Here is a 20,323-nt window from a genome sequence, read left to right as displayed (position 1 = left end):
TATATAAAGATTTTTTTTTTAGTTTTACTTTGATGTGAATAGTAGGGCTTAATAACTGTATAATACTGATATTTAATTACTAAAGAAATTAATTTGAGTAACGTCCGATGAGATGTATAGAATGATAATAAAATTGAATAAAAGAAAAAATGATAATGTCGCTATCGATAAGGTGTACAAATTAAAAAAGAAATGAAATGTACAAAGTTGGGTCCGTGATAAAGCATGATTGATAAAATAATTAAGTGTTTGTTTTTCATGATTGAGTCCGTGATTGATAATCCAGCCTGCATCTAATTATCTAATTGAGTGATTATTTATCACCCCGAAGTTTGGTGGATTATTTAATCACTCCCTCAATCCTATCAATCTTATCAATTCTATCTATCACATCAACCAAACCAAATGCCCCCTATAGTGTGCGTGTTGGCCTAAGATCCTGAGTTCCACGCAATTTTTAAATTTTCTTATTTACTTAGATAACTAGCATTTGCACTCGTGCAACGCACGAAAAATATTTTTATATTTTATTATATATCTCGAATAAAAATTGATTATCATTTGATTATTATATAAAAATTATAAATATAATTAAAAATACTATAATTTAAGATAAATATGTTTTAGTGTAATATAAAAATAATAAAGAATAATATATCATATTAATAAAAAATGATATTGTGAAAAAAGAAAACAATATAAGTTAAAAGATAATTGGAAAACAATAGATTTATTCAAAAAAAGAGGAGAGAGGAGAGAGAAGAGAGATTTTTCTTAAGTTTTAACTTTTAATCTTTAAATAAATATAATTTTTATATTTTAAAGGGATAATTGCGTGAAAATACACAAACTTTGCCAAAAATCCATGTTTGACGCGAAGTTAGAATTTTACATTTTAATACACCAACTTTCGTTGTTGTCCAAATTTGACACGACTTAATTCTTAAAAATTCAAAAAACAACCCATTTTTGTAAATAATTAAACAAAGACCCACTTATGTTATTATTTGGGACATTTAAACCAAAACAAGATATTTCTTTATGATGTTTTCTTTTAATCTTTGATCCACGCCTAAAATGGTTTAAAAGAAAACATTATAAGGAAATATCTTGTTTTGGTTTAAATGTTCCAAATTATAACATAAGTGGGTCTTTGTCTAATTATTTACAAAAATGGGCTGTTTTTTGAATTTTTAAGAATTACGTCGTGTCAAATTTGGACAACAACGAAAGTTGGTGTATTAAAATGTACTAAAATCTTAACTTCGTGTTAAATATGAATTTTTGACACAGTTTGTGTATTTAGGTGCAATTTTCCCTATTTTAAATCCAATATTTACATAACATATATCAAATTAAAGCTCTTGTCATGATCTTTAATTTGATATGCATATCAAATATTTTATAATTAGACGAATTTCACAATTTTAAAAAAGAAAAAAAATAAAAAAAATAAGAAGTTAAAGAAAAAAGAAAACAAAAAAAGATGTGTATCTTATGTAAAAAACCTTCAATTTTATTCTAACTACAAAATTGTCACTCAATTTTAAAATTGATTTGAAATCAATTTGAAATTGAAAACTCCCTCTTTAATATAGCATAGATTTATCAAAAAGAAAAAATTATACTCCACAAACTTTTGTTGTTGAAAAGCTCAATAAATAACGTAGATTCTCATTAATGAAACCAAAAAATTGTAACGTTCATTTTCTCTTGGGGGAGGGGGGATCCAAAATTTATTTATTGTGAAGGCATAAAATAACTATAAATATAAAATACTTTAAAAAGAATACAGAAAACCACACAATTCAAGATCTAGATCTAAATTAAAATACCAAATGATATTGAATACCAATATCTTTTCTGACATCAACAGGATTTGTAATTTGTCATATTAGAAGCATCAGGCAAGACAAAAAGCACATGACATTTGTAAATATTTTATAATCTGCATAGGTAATATTGATTGAAACTTGAAAATGTTAATAGAGTATTCCAAATCATGTAGCGTGAGAAGCAACTGCAAGAAGAGGAGTGGCTCTATGAACTGTAATTCCAGGGCTCTCAGTCATGTCCAAATCTTTTGCTTCGACCCCATTAGCCAATTTCCAGTCGAATTTATGCACAAGATTTGCTAAGAGAAGCTCCATAGCAACAACAGCAAACGTGATCCCGGGGCATCCCCTTCGTCCAGCCCCAAACGGGATCAACTCGAAGTCATGACCCCTGAAGTCTATCGAAGAATTCAAGAATCTCTCCGGCATAAACTTTTCTGGTTCGACCCATGAGACCGGGTCCCTCCCTATAGCCCACACATTGATCATCACCACTGTTCCTGCCGAGATGTCGAAACCCTTTATCTGCACATCTTTGGTTGCCACTCTAGGCACAAGTAGTGGGGCTGGTGGATGGAAACGTAGAGCTTCCTTGATCACAGCCTTGAGATAATGCATTTTTTCTAGATCATCATCTCTTATTGCTTGCTTCTCTTTCACGATTCCTCTTACTTCCTGCTGCAACTTTTCCATAACTTTTGGGTGTCTTAAGACTTCTGACATCGTCCATTCCATAGCTGTGGATATTGTATCAGTTCCGCCTACAAAAACATCCTGCCACACACTCACAAAACTGCTCATCAAGAATCTGCATTATTGATTCCACACAGTCTTTAATTAAATTTAATTGTTAATTAAGTTATAGAGATTACCAAAAGTAATGATTTGACGCTATCTCGATCGATGGAGGCATCTGCAGATTCATCGTTATAGATTTGGAGCAAAACATCCAAGAAATCTTCTCCATCTTTGGACGATCGAGTCTGCTGCAGGCGTTCTTTAATCAAAGTCTCGAAAACTTCATCCAACTCCTTGGCAGTCTGGTCGAGCCTCTTATCAAAACCATTAAGACGACCAATCCAATCAAGCCACGGAATAAAATCACCAATATTTATAGTCCCTGCAAGCTCCATGAGATCCGTCATGACGCGCAGGAATTTCTTTCCATTTTCAGACTCACTGTACTTCCTGCCGAAGGCTGCTCTACCGATCCCATCATTAGTAAAATTAGCAAACATGGCACTCAAATCCAGCGGCCCAGAAGACGCCTGAATCTTGTTGAGGAAAACGGCGGTTTCTTCTTCCCTGATGGAACGGAAGGATTGAACCCTTCTGCTGCTGAGCACTTGCAGAACAACGATGCTCTTCATCTGCCTCCAGTATTCGCCGTAAGGCGAGAGGGTGACGTTCTTGCAGCCATAGATCAGCTTCTTGAAGGCCTTGTAGGCGGGCCTGTTGGCGAAAATGAGATCGTGAGTCCTCGTGATCTCGCGGGCTGAATCGGCAGAGGAGACTATGAGGGCGGGGACGCTGCCCAAGTGAAGTAGCATCAGCGGGCCGTGTTTTTGGGATAAGGAATGGAGACAGTGGCGGATTCAGGGGGGGGCTAGGGGGGGCTGAAGCCCCCTCCCAATTTTTGAGTTTTTTTTTTTTTTTTTTTTTTTTTTTTTTTTTTTTTTTAATATAGAAATTTATTTCACTTAATATATCAATTTATATGTATATGTGTATATAAATAAGAAATAGAAGAAAAAATATAATACATTATTTCTAGTATATCCAACTATCCATATTAATTCTTTGAAATTGTACATTGATTTGTTACATTTATGTTATTTTTATCCTATTTTTTTTTCTTAATTAATTTTTAATGTTGAATTTGAGTCCATTCTAAAGTTAAAAGTAAAATTACTAATTATTAACAATGAAAGTTAGTTTATTTGTTTAGAAAATTAAATATATTTTTTTAAAAGAATGCATAAAAGTATTGTTTTGTATACTTTCAATCTACTTGATGTTGAATTAATTGAATTGCAAACATATATCTATTATATTAAGTGATTGTTAAAAAAATGCATGAAAATAAAGTATACGGAATGTTCAAAAAAAATTGCTTCGGGGGCTCCCGCCCCCGAACCCCCGTGTAAATGTCTACATACGTCGTAGATCAATAAATTCAGCCCCCCCTAACCTCAAATCCTGGATCCGCCCCTGAATGGAGATCCTGGTGACCCAGTAACCCAAGTTGATGTAAATTTCCGATTATCGGAAGCTTTGGTGGTGAAGGGGGAAGTTTTCTTTTGCTTGAAGGTTTCAGCAACATTCTGTAAATTGACCATAAAAAGACGAGGGATAGAAGAGATGTGAGAATCATGGGATGGAATTGGAATTCCTCCATTTTTCAGAAACCGAGCTTTGTTTGGACTTGGGCTTTCTGTTGCTACTTCTAATTGCTCCTCCTTTAATATGTCTGAATATGTTACGGATATTTATGGATCAACTTACAGATATAATAATAATAAATAATTTATAAGAGTTAATGGCCTCAATTAGCCCTTCTTGTATAAGAAAGGAAAAAATGTCCACTCAAATAAAAATAAGAAAAAACTAACTTTTTTTTTTAATGTAAACTAACTTTTTCGCAAAAGTGTGTAACTGTAAAAAAGTGTGTAACAATGTAAAAATATATTGTTACACACTTTTTCAACCATCGTGTAATAATCGCAAAAATTGTGTAATAGTGTATTTTACATTGTTACATACTTTTTCACAAAAGTGTGTAATAACGTAAAAGTGTGCGATTGCGAAAAAGTGTGTAACGGTATAAAATACTCTATTACACACTTTTTCGCTTCTAAAGAATGTATAATAGTATATTTTATACTGTTACACACTATAAGAATATTTTAGTCAGAAATACTATTATTTTATACTTTTCTTTACATGAATAGAATTTCCTATGATTAAAAAGTTTTGACTACACTAGGTAGTCCCACGTAATATAATCACTAATAATAGTTCTCATAGTAATCACTAATAATAGTTCTCATAGAACATGGGTCAGTCAGAATATGGATCAATTATTGTAAGCAAATTTTTATTATGATTTTTTAAATTTAATTAATTTATGAGTAGACATGATGTGGCCAATTAGAGCATCCACAATGGTTACACGATAGCCATTACACGATAGGGCTATCGTGTAAATGAGCTATCGTGTAACCGTTGCGGGAGAGGTTTACACGAGGGCTACACGTTCTATCGTGTAGCCCTTTAAATGGTGAATTTTATTTTTATTTTTTTTTTCAATTTTTCTTCTCTTTATAACTAATTCTATCATGTAAGCTATCATGTAACCCCACTGCAGCATCTTTACACCATGTGGTCCCCCATCATAAAATAGGCTATCATGTAAGCTATCATGTAACCCCATTGCGGATGCTCTTAGTACCACTTACAGAAGAAAAACAAAAAATGATAAGAAAAAGAGCAGCGGCGCATAAAAGTAAACAACAAATAAGATTTCTGCCTGTAAATTATAATTTGGCCAGACGAATATTCTTTCCTTTTTATGTTATTTTCTTATTTTTTAAATTTTACATCTTTTAAGTTAAATCTTTGTTTCTTAATTAATTTAGCGGAAAACATGACCCTATATCAAATTAGAGGTGGTATTGGGTACACCTCGAGTGTACCGTACTATCGAGTTGACTCCTATCCAGATCTTGATCTGCATCCTGATTCAAACTCGCATCCTAACTCAAATCGTGTAAATAACACTATTTGGTTATATAAATGACACTGCCTGTAATTGACACTATTTTGTTATACATATGACACTGCGTATAAATGACACTATAACCTTGTAAATGACATTGTATATAATTGACACAATTCAGAAATATAAATGACCTCCTTCAATTGACATTATAAGATTGTAAATGACACTATAATATTTTAAATAACACTATAAGATTGAAAATGACACTATAACATTTTAAAATGTTATAGTCATTTATATAATTTAATAGTGTCAATATAAACAGTTTTATTTGTATAACTAAATAGTGTCATTTACACGATTTAGATCAGGATGTGGGTTTTGATTAGCATGAGGGTCAGGATTTGGGTATGAGTCAACCGGGTGTACTGGAGATTTTGTGTATTAATTATTTGATGCGCCCTATTTTTAACTTGTGAATCCGAACTGTGAGTGAGTGACTTCTGACTTGTGAATATTGGGTCAAAGCTATAGCTTTTTAGGTTGGCCACAGCCCAAATGCGGAATATCGCCCATATGGGAATCACATTGGACCTGAAAAAGTGGCAAAGCCCAACCCCGAATTGGGCCAGCCCTGTTTTTAACATATCTAATGTGGAGCAATCTATAATCTACGGTATTAAAACGACGAATTTTCTTTTTCAAACCATTAAAAAGACAATTTTTAATTTCAAATCAAATTTAAAATTAAGTGATAATTTTGTAGTTATAGTAAAGTTGAAGGTTTATTTATAAATTATATATTTTTTATTTCTTTTGTTTATCTTCTTTTTTGTTTTATTTTTTCTAAAATTGTGAAAGTCAACTAACTATAAAATGTTTAATATGCATATCAAATTAAAGATCACGAGATCTTTAGTTTAATATATTTTATGTAAATATTTGATCTAAAATCTAAAAGTTATATTTATTTAAAGATTTCTAATAATTTTTTGAATAAATCTATTTTTAATTATTTTTTATTTATATTTATATTTTCTAACTTATTTTTTTTGTCTTTTCATAGTATCATTTTTTGTTATTGTGATTTTTTTTATTCAACTCAAATATATTAAGTCAAAATTAATATTTTTATTATATTTATAAATATGATAATTTAATTGATATCAATTTTATATAAATATAGAAATATGAAAAAGTGTCCCCTGCATTACACAGGATGCAAATACTACTGACTTAAATAGTAGTCAAATTACTTGGAGTAATTGAGAGGGTGTGTCTTTTTTTTATTTTTTTTAAATAACAAACACCCGATGGGTGAGGGGTTAGGCAGACCCTCTACCTGTAAATAAAACCATCAACCAGTATCTTATACATGACGCTGTCCAAAATTGACAACGGCCAACAGAATTAATAAGGAAAAATAGAAATCAAACGAACACAAGGCATACATAGATGTAGCCCAAATTTGTTTTGTTAGCGTACACTACATTTGTTTTGTTTTGTTTGTCTATTTTTTTTTTCTTGTGAACTACTCAAATTTTGTTGTTAGAAAAGTTAGTCACTTTCATTCTTAATTCTTAAAAAGAAACAGAAAAAAACATTTACCTTAATTATCTATGATCACTACTGCTTCCAGTCTGAATTCTTTGCAAATCAGATACATATATATAAATATAATACAATAGGGGAATCCTTGGGCAAGCATACATTCATGAAGATCGAAACATAACATATTTACGTGACATTTCCAAACATTAACTGTAAATAATTATGCAGAATTATTTGAAACTTTTGAAAATCTTCATGTGTTCCAAATTATTTAGTAGTGTGACGAGTGGCAAGTACAAGAAGAGGAAGAGCTCTATGCACCGAAAGTCCAGCGCTCTCACTCATGTCCAAATCTTTTGGCTGAATACCATCAGGCAACTTCCAGTCGAATTTCTGCATAAGATTCGCTAACACAAACTCCATTGTGACTGTAGCAAATGTGATCCCGGGGCATCCCCTTCGTCCAGACCCAAAAGGGATGAGCTCGAAATCTAGGCCTTTGAAGTCTATGGAAGAATTCAAGAATCTCTCCGGCATAAACTTTTCTGGTTCGTCCCATGAGATGGGGTCCCTCCCTATAGCCCACGCGTTCACCATCACTATTGTTCCTACTGCAATGTCGTAGCCTTTGATCTGCACATCCTTTCTTGCTATTTTAGGTGCAAGTAACGGGACTGGCGGGTGACAACGCATTGCTTCCTTGATCACGGCCTTCAAATAATGCATTTCTTGTACATCATCATCTGTTATTTCTTGTTTCTGCTTCACGATTCCTCTTACCTCGCGTTGCAACTTCTCCATCACCGTCGGATGTCGTAATATTTCTGACATTGCCCATTCCAGAGCCGTAGATATTGTATCAGTTCCACCAGTAAATATATCCTGTGGATCAATAAGCCGATACATCTAGTATGATAACTCTTACATGGAAAACATATAATTTCACTATTTTTCAACTCTTTTTTGCATGTTCTCTAAGATGGATAATTTTTTTCGGGCAGCAATAAAAACTAACGTGCCCTAATAGTAAATGTAACATAACATGTTCATTTCAAGCGAAGGTACATGATAGAGAGAGCGATTACCAACAAAATGATTTGATGCTATCTCGATCAATAGAGGCATCAACACTTTGATCATTATGGATTTGGAGCACAATATCCACAAAATCTTGTCCATATTTGTGGTTGACATTCCGCTCCTTTTGAGTCTGCTCACGTTCTTGAATCAAACTCTCCAAAACTTGATCCATCTCTTTCGCAGTCCGATCAATTCTCTTATCAAAACCATTAACACGACTGATCCAAGCAAGCCACGGAATGAAGTCACCAATATGAATAGCCCCTAAAAGCTCCGTGAGATCCAACATGGCACGTAGGAATTTCTTTCCATTTGCGGACTCACTGTACTTGATGCTAAAAGCTGCTCTAGCAATCCCATCATTAGTAACATCAGCAAGCATTGCGCTCAAATCAAGGGGCCCAGAAGATTCTCGAATCTTGTTGACGAAGAGGGCCGTCTCTTCTTCCCGAATGGAACGGAAAGACTGAACCCTTTTGTTGCTGAGCATCTGCAGAACAATGATGCTCCTCATCTGCCTCCAGTATTCGCCGTAAGGGGCGCTTCCTACGTCTTTGCAGCCGTAGAGAAGCTTCTTCGCGGCCTTGAAGATGGCCCTGTCCGCGAAGATGAGATCGTGAGTTCTAAAGATTTCGCGGGCAAGATCGGCGGAGGAGACGATCAGAACAGGGACGCTGCCCAAGTGAAGAAGCATCAGCGGGCCGTGCTTTTGGGCTAAGGAGTGAAGATCACGGTGAAGCAGTGAGCCCAGTTGATGTAGATTTCCGATTATGGGAAGCTTTGATGGCGAAGGTGGCACTTTTCTTTTGCTCGAAGATTTGGGAAAGATTCGGTTAATAGACCATAACAAGATGAGGGAGATAAGAGCTGTGAGTAGCATGGGATTGGATTGGATTAATTCCTCCATTTTTGAACAAGAGATGTGAGAAAACTGAGCTACCTATTTCTGGACTGGGGCTGGTTGTATGTTTGAATCAAATGCTTGTGTTATTTATGGATCAGCAAATATAATTATACTCAATATAATATGCGCCAGTCAAAATTGATGACTATTGTTTAGACAATCGTCGAAGGTTAAATGCCAAGTAGGGATATACTAGCTAAACTTGCTTGTACTAAGCGCCTGCTTTCTAGTTCTGATTCATTTCTGCTGTCATGTACCACACTTCGTAAAGCTATCAGATAGTGATAAATTGTTTCAAGCAAGCATAATTAATAGATTTAGGGTGTGTTTGATAGCTGAAATGAGATAAGGGATGATAAATAAAATCTAGATAAATAATATAAATTGGGTGAGATTATTAATATTTTATAGGTGTTTGATAAATTAACCAGGGGGCTTAGCCCACTGGCCACCGGGTCCTCACTTAAGTGAAGTGACCCGGGTTCGATCCCTCTTGGGAGCGAATTGGAGATGGGAGATATAAGGTGGATCTTGGTGAATGGAGAGATAAGGTGGTTCTTGGAGTGGATGGGGGAAACTAATTACTAACATCTAACATGACTTTGCCCGATCAAAAAAAAAAAAAAAAAAAAAAGGTGTTTGATAAATTAGATATAAATACTAAGATAACTAATATTATTGTTTGATACAAAATATACAACTATAGATTAAAAAGTAAATTACACTTTTAACCTTATATTTAAATAAAAAAACTAAACAAAAGAAAAATAAAAAAATAATTATCCCACATCCCAACCCCAATACCAGCCGCCCCCACCGTCCAAAACAACTTCTTCTTCCATAACATTTCCCCCTCCCCCCCCCCCCAACCCCAACCCCCCTCTCCCCCACACGGCAGATTGCCTTTCCTCCCCATTAATTCTTCCTCCCTCTGCAAAATATTTGTTGCAGTCACAAATCAACAACCAAAGAAAGATCCCTTCACTTCCCCCTGTTGTAGAACCACCGCCAGAATAATTATTGTAGTCACAAATGAACAACCAAAGAAAGATCCCTCCACTTCCCCCTGTTGTAGAACCACAGCCAGAATAATTGTTGCAGTCACAGACGGCGGCGATTTTACCTCTCCCTCCCTCCCCCCGCCGGCGGCGGCGGCGTCCACCCACCCCAACTATTTTTTCAGCCGCTGTTTCCGCTACAATTTTATTCGTCTCCATCCACCACCAACAAGCACAATTTTTACTAGCTCTGGAAAGATGGAAGCAAGCTTTACCTTGTTCTTACGTACCAGAGTGAGAGTAGGTCTTCCACTCAGAGAATCGATGAATTGAAATCAGAAATAGCATCTTCAAAGAAACTTGATTTTGTTTTGGGAAAAGAGGGTTAAATTTGTAAAACAAAAATTAATCAAGGTTACTGTTGGTGAGGAGATTATTGAACTGGGGGTCTGCATGTGATCAGAAATCTAAGTGGAACAGTAGTTTTAGTGCGGGCTTTGCATTTGCAGCGGGCCTGGGACATTACTGAATAAGGCTATCAAACATGGAGAAATAGTGAGATTGATAATTTATCTCAACTAATAAAGCCTATCAAACACGCCTTAGGATAGATTTGAAAAATAAAATAAAACTGGTAGGTTTGGTATATTGTACAGAGTTTCCTGTCAGCTATCATCTCTGTGCTGTGCATACTTAGGCCACGAAAAATGACACTTTTATCATTTATGGTGTCTAGCAAAAATGTGGCACTTTTATTTTTAGAACATAGTTTTTTTCTTATCTTTTTTTCGTTGCAAATACCTTAACTTATTAACAAAAAAAAAAAAAAAATCATTTTTAATTCAATTTTAACTACTCATTATACAATAGTGAACCCATTCTCCAGTCCACTGCGTAAAACTCACCGACCAATTTATTACTTATGCCTACAAAAAATGTCATACTTTTGGTGAACCAGAAGAATAGTATTTTGAAAAACGTAGCACATCGAGTAGTAGATGATTTCAATCAATACAGGTTCCTGGAAAGAAACACAAATAACTAAGTAAGAAAATTTGCAATCCACGATTAACAAAATAAGGATATTTAAAAGAGCTAATTTTTATAAAATTGCATTTGCTAATTTTAATCAATAAATAGGGATATATTCCTCGTTGATTAACATCGTCTGATACATATAGTAAATATTCTCTTCATCTTTGAAAAATATATATGTATATTTTGTCCTTTCAACTGTCTTCAAAAAATATGTATTTTTTATTTTTAAAGACTATCCTACTACAATTCATTTATTTTTTATCTGTACTTTTCATATTTTTTTACAAAAAAAATCATCATGGTCCAATATTATTTTTTGTTAAAGTAACATAATACTTCTATATAAAATAGCTAGGATCTCTTATGCACTACACTAGTATTTACTAACTAATTAATCATTATAATTTTAATAAAACTAGGTGGAATTGCAGTCAATTCCACTTATTTGCATAAATAAATCACTCAGTCAATGAAATTAATTATAATTTTAAGAAAACTACGTCGAATTGCAGTCAATTCGATCCACTAATACTACATAAAATAGATATCCTAGTATTTACTAACTAATTAATCATTATAATTTTAAGAAAACTACGTAGAATTGCAGGCAATTCCACTTATTTGCATAAATAAATCACTCAGTCAATGAAATTAATCATAATTTTAAGAAAACGTACTAGGTAGAATTGCTGCCAATTCCACTTATTTGCATAAATAAATCACTCAGTCAGTGACGAAGCAAGGAGAAGAGATCCGGTATCCCACAATCTCATGTGTGTCACTATGTCCCATGCTTATATCTATTATTTTAAAATTATTTTTTATAAAAATAAAATTTATTATAATACTAGGAATTATATTTAATTTTTATTTCAAAAGATTAAATTTTTTAGAAAGTATATACCATGACTTTGAATTTATCAACCTATTATTAGCTAATAAAAATTAAATTAAATGATAAAAAAATAATTATATACCCTAAATTGATGGAATAAACCCTAGTTTATAATCACAAAATTAAACTAAAACATATAAAATTGAAATTGACGAAAATATATATAAGAAATTAAATAAAATTGAAAGTGGAACACAAAGTGGGACATAAAATGTGGTACACTGAATCTCATTCCGAAGCAAGAACCAAATTAAGGTAAGGGCGGCAAAACACGTGTATGACAATTTTTATAAAAATTACTAAAATATGCTTAGAATGATTTCTTAAAATTGTTTTTATATATTTTGAAAGCAAAGTAATATCAACTTATTATCAACTGTATTATTTTTGTTTGACAACCAAACAATTTTCCTCTTTGCCTTGTCTCTTCATTTTTATTGGTTATGATTTTCTAGTGACAGACAGGTATATCCATTCATGTTTGAATATTGATGCCGAATTCGACCCTGAACTGGCCTGGACTGGTTCGAAGTCAACGATTCGAATTCAAATCGTTGATCACGGACCGAAATCGGAATCGAAACCGCCAAAGGCCTCGGTCCGATTATTTCTTATTCTTTCATACAATTATTTCTTATTTTTCTTATCTTATTTTGTTATGCGTTCTAGTAAAAAAAAAATATAAGGAAGCACTAGCAAAATTATTTTGTGAGATCTAATTTATTCTTATACTTTATTTTATGCTTGCAATTGCGATTCTCTGTATTTATCGATGTTAATTATTTTAATTCATTAGATAATTGCAAATATTTAGTGGATTGAAATTAATTATACCGATTGTGGTTTAAGTTTGATTAGTGGTAAACTGACACATCGTTATCAAGGAAAAACAATCTGAATTCAATAATCCTGCTTTCTCTATAAATTAATGTTGTCGACTCATTAAATCTATAGAGTGTCCTAGGATATTAGTGAGGTATCTTTGTAATTACCGAATATTAATTAAGAAAAAATAAGATCACACGTCTTCAGTGATTATAACCGGTTTGCTTGTGACCCTCGCCATTCCAACCGTCAGACACCTTAACCATCGCCATGCCAATAGTCACCCCGACTCACCCTAAGGTAACTCTCTCTCTTTGTGTATCACTCTTTCCCTCTCTCTCAATGCCTAATTTGAAGAAAATAATGGTAACTCTCTCCCTTCCCTCTACTGCCGCCTCTGGCCAGCCCGTCGCCGCCTCCAGCCAATATGATTATCCGCCTCCGGCCAGGCAATATAGGACCTCCGGTCACAGTTGAAGGTTAGCCATTTTAAACTCCAAATTTTTATTGAAATTGCTTGTTAAATATTTTGCTTGTTATTAATTGCTTAGATGCTGCATTTGCTGTTGTAGAATTGGAACTGAGAATTTGAATGATGATTGTGAGACTGGATAATAGTAATAGCTTCTATCAAACTCAATCGAAATATGTTGATTGCTCTTCGTAGTTGTTTTTTAATAGAATGTGATCCTTGCATTTGAATAATATGTTGGTGTGAGAAAATGGGATATGTTTGGACAGAGTTCGTAGTGTTTGTTTCTTATTGTATGCCTGAATCATGTGTTAATTTTTTATTTTATTTTTTTGACAAAGAATCATGTGTTAATTTGGCTTACTTGTGCGGATCAATAATTGTAAGCAAACAGAATAATACTCTTATTAATTATGCTGAAAATGACAATGTAGCGATCACATATTCGTTGAAAATATTGATTATTAAAATCATATTTGAACACGCGTCGAGTGGAAATAGCATATAATTGTTTACACAAAATATTGTGTCCAAGTCAGTATGATTGGTGGATATCTGTCATACAGTTAATTCAATCCTTAAAAAATTGATTGTATCAAAACTTTTTAAGATCGGACTATATGTTTATCTGTTTCAAATATTCATCAAAACTTTTTAAGATCGGATTATGTTTACTTGTTTCAAATATTTAGATCAGATCTTCACCTGATCTGACATAAGTTTTGTAATTCATACATTTCAGCTTAAGTTTGAACCATTACCATTAAAACTCTATTGATTTTATAACTGAAATGAACAATAAAAACTTTGTAGTCATCTGGTAAATAAATCATACCCATATATATGAGCTAATTGTTAAAACAAAACAGTAATTTTTAGTATTTTTGAAAAAAAGGATTATATTTTATACACTAAAAACACTAAAAGTTGTTAGCTCCATATATATATAGAGAGAGAATCCCAACCGCCGGAGCCCTCTCGCATGAATCATTCATGAAGATCGAAAAAATGGCATACCGAGGAGAAACATATATATTTTCTGATTACAAACATTGCACTCGATAAAAACCACATAAAACTTGTAAATATTTAAAATCCACACATATATATGCGGTATTGATTGAAACTTAAACATCTTGATCTATAATGTTCCAAATTACATAACGCAAGAGGCAACTGCACGAAGGGGAACAACTCTATGGGCTGTCATTCCAGGACTCTCAGTCATGTCCAAATCTTTTGGTTGAGGCAATTTCCAGTCGAATTTCTGCACAAGATTCGCTAGCAGAAGCTCCATAGCAACAATAGAAAATGAGATCCCAGGGCATCCCCTTCGTCCCGCCCCAAATGGGATCAGCTCGAAATCTAGGCCCTTAAAGTCTAGGGAAGAATTCAAGAATCTCTCGGGCATAAACTTCTCCGGTTCATCCCATGAGACGGGGTCCCTCCCTATAGCCCATGCATTGATCATCACCACTGTTCCTGCACAGATATCAAAACCTTTCACTTGTACATCTTTGCTTGCTCGTCTAGGCACAAGTAATGGGAGTGGTGGATGAAAACGCAAAGCTTCCTTGATCACAGCCTTCAAATAATGCATTTCTTGTACATCGTCATCGGTTATCTCTTGTTTCGGCTTCACGATTCCTCTTACTTCGTGCTGCAACTTTTCCATCACTGTGGGGTGTAACAAGAGTTCTGACATTGTCCATTCCATGGTTGTGGATATTGTATCAGTTCCACCAACAAATGAATTCTGGAAAAGGTAGTGAAGCTGAATATGTCATGCGAACATAATGTGTAACAGTGAAATCGTAAAATATAATGTTACATACTTTTCGCGACTATTACATGATTTTATAAAATCATGTAAATTGAAAAGAGCGTGTAATAGTGTATTTTACTAATTACACGATGTAATGGTATTTTGATCACAAAGGCTACTAATTCCACAATTTTATCTATATGGATAAATTTTCTTTTCACCATACAGTTTTTGCTAGAATAGGGTGCTACCTCTATAAAACTATAACACTATCTCCTAAGTATGAAATTATATATTCTCTAAGGAAAAATATGATGTCCGAAACTTTATACTGTTTACTTGAAATTTTTATTATGTCAAAGTAAACGAAGGAAAATGTGATAAACAAAGCTTATGATCCCTTCCTTGTATCGTAAGGAGGCGTTTATTTTGCATGATTGAATATTTTTGTTCTCAATAGTAGGATTTATTTTTCAATGGGATAAGAATCAAGTAAAACTAATTTAAATAATAAAAATAATCAAATTTGAGATATCCCAAAATTTAATTCTCTAAAATTAAACAAAATTAATCTTACTATTTTATCTATTAAAGCTAATCCTTTAAATTAAGCCCTAAAACAAACGCAATTGTGCGAATACAAAAATCTCTTATTACCGTTCATACATGAAAGCGGTTTGAATTCTTTATTCGATGCACTCTGTCTGCCCCCATTCATTTCGTATAAATTTCAATATTTTAATATTCCCTTAGTCCCTCAAAAGTTTGTCTTAAAAAAATAATACGAATTTTATTAAAAATTAATAAAAAGTTATTTCATGGTGAAATCATGTACTCCTTAAAAGGTTGTAAATTTGTAATTGTAAAGTAGATGGTGAAGTCATATAAATAAATTGTAATAAGGAGATTGAGGCGAAAAATTTGAAGACGCCTAAAAAAGAAAATTGAGGCAAATTTTTTGAGAACGGATATTTAATAAATATAATGGACATATCAATATTTATTACCAAAAAAATGAAGATATATAAAATTAGTATACTCTTTTTTATAAAATAATCAACCAAAATAATCAGATCAGTTATTGATAATTTAAAGATTGCTGTTCGTATATATGTTAAAAGCAAGCAATGATGGATTCTAATTAATATTTGTAAAATTGAACTAAAGCACAAAAAACTAAAATAATTGAAGAAAAAACTGAAAAAGAACTAAAATTAATAGGATATGAATGGGGAGACAGCAAAAGTGAGATAGTGGATGAAAGACAACAGATCGCAAAGAGAGAGAGAGAGAGAGAGAGGGAATGATTACCAAAAGTAATGCTTTGATGCTATCTCGATCGATGGAGGCATCAACAGTTTTATCGTTATAGATTCCGAGTAAAATATCCAAAAAATCTTGTCCATTTTGTTTGACACCCTTTTCCTCTTGAATCTGCAGGCGTTCTTGAATCACACTCTCCAAAACTTGATCCATCTCCTTGGCAGTGTTATCGAGTCTCTTATCAATACCATTAAGACGCCCAATCCAACCAAGCCACGGAATATAATCAGATATATCAATAATCCCTGAAAGCTCCATCAACTCCGTCATGGCATGTAGGAATTTCTTCCCATTTTCAGAATCACTCAACTTCCCGCCGAAAGCCGATCTACCGATCCCATCGTTGCTAAATCTAGCAAACATCGCACTCAAATCCACAGGACCTGAAGATTCTCGAATCTTCCTCACCAAAAGGGCCGTTTCTTCCTCCCTGATCGTACTGAAAGATTGGACCCTTTTGTTGCTCAACAGCTGAAGGACAACGATGCTCTTCATGTGCCTCCAGTATTCGCCATAGGGCGAAAACGCGACGTCTCTGCAGTCGTAGAACAGCTTCTTCATGGCCTTGAATCCGGGCCTGTTGGCGAAGAGGATGTCATGAGTTTTCATGATTTCACATGCGAATTCGGCAGAGGAGACGATCAGAACGGGGACGCTGCCCAAGTGAAGGAGCATCAGAGGGCCGTGCTTTTTGGCTAAAGAATGGAGATCACGGTGGGGGAGTGATGATCCAAGTTGATGTAGGTTTCCGATTATTGGTAGCTTTGGTGGGGAAGGGGGGACTTTTAGCTTTGTCCTAGGTTTAAGGAATACTATGTTGATGGACCATAAAATGATGAGAGAGAGAAGAGTTGTGAGAATGAAGGGATTCAGTTGAAGTTCCTCCATGGTTGAGGTGTGTGAAGAACTGGGTGTGTTGGACATGGATTTTTATAGTAGTGTTGCTTGTCGTTGTTTGTCTGAATCATATGTTTGGCATATGATTTTATGTAGTGTTTGGCATATGTGTTGGACCAATGATTTTGAGCAAACAAACTAATCATCTTGATCCCACACCCCCAACTGAAAAAAACAAATTATCATCATAAAATATGGGGTTGTTAGTTGTTACGAAAGACCATTGCGATCATAATTAAATTCGAAAAAAATGAAAATTTTATGCAACATGATGTACAATTAATATAAAACAAAATAAGAATATAAAGAAAAATAAATAGAAAAAAATATAATTTACAAATAAACCTTCAATTTTATTACAATTATAAAATTACCATTCAATTTTAAAATCAATTTGAAATTGATTTCAAATTAAACTCTCTACTTTTTAATATATTTTTAATATAGTATAGATGTATAATCAATAATATTTTGAAATGACTTAGATGGTGTTTGCTAAGCTCATTTTAGACATGTCTATTATACACCCTCCGTCCCAGCTCATTTTGGACTTGTTTTCATATATTTTTTCTTCTTTCTCATAGTAAAAGTTTTTATTATAGTGATTTTTGTTCTACATTCAATTCAAATATATTAAGCTAAAATTGTATTGTATTATATTTATAATTTTTCATATGCCTACAAAAAATGTCATACTTTTGGTGAACCAGAAGAATAGTATTTTGAAAAACGTAGCACATCGAGTAGTAGATGATTTCAATCAATACAGGTTCCTGGAAAGAAACACAAATAACTAAGTAAGAAAATTTGCAATCCACGATTAACAAAATAAGGATATTTAAAAGAGCTAATTTTTATAAAATTGCATTTGCTAATTTTAATCAATAAATAGGGATATATTCCTCGTTGATTAACATCGTCTGATACATATAGTAAATATTATCTTCATTTGTGAAAAATATATATGTATATTTTGTCCTTTCAAGTCTGTCTTCAAAAAATATGTATTTTTTTATTTTTAAAGACTATCCTACTACAATTCATTTATTTTTTATCTATACTTTTCATATTTTTTTACAAAAAAAATCATCATGATCCAATATTATTTTTTGTTAAAGTAACATAATACTTCTATATAAAATAGCTAGGATCTCTTATGCACTACACTAGTATTTACTAACTAATTAATCATTATAATTTTAATAAAACTAGGTGGAATTGCAGTCAATTCCACTTATTTGCATAAATAAATCACTCAGTCAATGAAATTAATTGTAATTTTAAGAAAACTACGTCGAATTGCAGTCAATTCCACTAATACTACATAAAATAGATATCCTAGTATTTACTAACTAATTAATTAATCATTATAATTTTAAGAAAACTACGTAGAATTGCAGGCAATTCCACTTATTTGCATAAATAAATCACTCAGTCAATGAAATTAATCATAATTTTAAGAAAACGTACTAGGTAGAATTGCTGCCAATTCCACTTATTTGCATAAATAAATCACTCAGTCAGTGACGAAGCAAGGAGAAGAGATCCGGTATCCCACAATCTCATGTGTGTCACTATGTCCCATGCTTATATCTATTATTTTAAAATTATTTTTTATAAAAATAAAATTTATTATAATACTAGGAATTATATTTAATTTTTATTTCAAAAGATTAAATTTTTTAGAAAGTATATACCATGACTTTGAATTTATCAACCTATTATTAGCTAATAAAAATTAAATTAAATGATAAAAAAATAATTATATACCCTAAATTGATGGAATAAACCCTAGTTTATAATCACAAAATTAAACTAAAACATATAAAATTGAAATTGACGAAAATATATATAAGAAATTAAATAAAATTGAAAGTGGAACACAAAGTGGGACATAAAATGTGGTACACTGAATCTCATTCCGAAGCAAGAACCAAATTAAGGTAAGGGCGGCAAAACACGTGTATGACAATTTTTATAAAAATTACTAAAATATGCTTAGAATGATTTCTTAAAATTGTTTTTATATATTTTGAAAGCAAAGTAATATCAACTTATTATCAACTGTATTATTTTTGTTTGACAACCAAACAATTTTCCTCTTTGCCTTGTCTCTTCATTTTTATTGGTTATGATTTTCTAGTGACAGACAGGTATATCCATTCATGTTTGAATATTGATGCCGAATTCGACCCTGAACTGGCCTGGACTGGTTCGAAGTCAACGATTCGAATTCAAATCGTTGACCACGGACCGAAATCGGAATCGAAACCGCCAAAGGCCTCGGTCCGATTATTTCTTATTCTTTCATACAATTATTTCTTATTTTTCTTATCTTATTTTGTTATGCGTTCTAGTAAAAAAAAATTATAAGGGAGCACTAGCAAGATTATTTTGTGAGATCTAATTTATTCTTATACTTTATTTTATGCTTGCAATTGCGATTCTCTGTATTTATCAATGTTAATTATTTTAATTCATTAGATAATTGCAAATATTTAGTGGATTGAAATTAATTATACCGCCAATTGAATCGGCCATAAGTAATTGTGGTTTAAGTTTGATTAGTGGTAAACTGACACATCGTTATCAAGGAAAAACAATCTTAATTCAATAATCATGCTTTCTCTATAAATTAATGTTGTCGACTCATTAAATCTATAGAGTGTCCTAGGATATTAGTGAGGTATCTTTGTCTTCAGTGATTATAACCGGTTTGCTTGTGACCCTCGCCATTCCAACCGTCAAACACCTTAACCATCGCCATGCCAATAGTCACCCCGACTCGCCCTAAGGTAACTCTCTCTCTTTGTGTATCACTCTTTCCCTCTCTCTCAATGCCTAATTTCAAGAAAATAATGGTAACTCTCTCCCTTCCCTCTACTGCCGCCTCTGGCCAGCCCGTCGCCGCCTCCAGCCAATATGATTATCCGCCTCCGGCCAGGCAATATAGGACCTCCGGTCACAGTTGAAGGTTAGCCATTTTAAACTCCAAATTTTTATTGAAATTGCTTGTTAA

At 33.0% G+C, this 20,323-nt stretch overlaps 3 protein-coding genes across 3 annotated transcripts; all 3 read right to left on the bottom strand.

The window, feature by feature from the left end:
- Positions 1-1,802: 1,802 nt before the first annotated feature.
- Positions 1,803-4,284, bottom strand: LOC131005126 (cytochrome P450 736A117-like). The gene is made up of 3 exons (XM_057931940.1): positions 4,058-4,284; positions 2,708-3,419; positions 1,803-2,609 (listed from the first exon to the last, which is right to left on the bottom strand). The coding sequence occupies exons 1-3, from the start codon at positions 4,231-4,233 to the stop codon at positions 2,001-2,003; spliced, it is 1,497 nt and encodes a 498-aa protein (XP_057787923.1). The 5' UTR covers positions 4,234-4,284; the 3' UTR covers positions 1,803-2,000.
- A 2,913-nt stretch (positions 4,285-7,197) lies between these two features.
- On the bottom strand, positions 7,198-9,136 carry LOC131005125 (cytochrome P450 71A8-like). Its single transcript, XM_057931939.1, has 2 exons — positions 8,195-9,136; positions 7,198-7,992 (listed from the first exon to the last, which is right to left on the bottom strand). Exons 1-2 carry the CDS (start codon positions 9,092-9,094, stop codon positions 7,375-7,377), a joined length of 1,518 nt encoding a protein of 505 aa, XP_057787922.1. The 5' UTR covers positions 9,095-9,136; the 3' UTR covers positions 7,198-7,374.
- A 5,201-nt stretch (positions 9,137-14,337) lies between these two features.
- On the bottom strand, positions 14,338-17,376 carry LOC131005124 (cytochrome P450 71A8-like). Its single transcript, XM_057931938.1, has 2 exons — positions 16,396-17,376; positions 14,338-15,075 (listed from the first exon to the last, which is right to left on the bottom strand). The coding sequence occupies exons 1-2, from the start codon at positions 17,329-17,331 to the stop codon at positions 14,476-14,478; spliced, it is 1,536 nt and encodes a 511-aa protein (XP_057787921.1). The 5' UTR covers positions 17,332-17,376; the 3' UTR covers positions 14,338-14,475.
- Between the last annotated feature and the right edge of the window lie 2,947 nt (positions 17,377-20,323).

This window comes from Salvia miltiorrhiza, chromosome 1, assembly GCF_028751815.1.
Source record: "Salvia miltiorrhiza cultivar Shanhuang (shh) chromosome 1, IMPLAD_Smil_shh, whole genome shotgun sequence".
Classification (NCBI taxonomy): domain Eukaryota; kingdom Viridiplantae; phylum Streptophyta; class Magnoliopsida; order Lamiales; family Lamiaceae; genus Salvia; species Salvia miltiorrhiza.
This window is presented reverse-complemented; position numbering and strand designations above follow the sequence as displayed.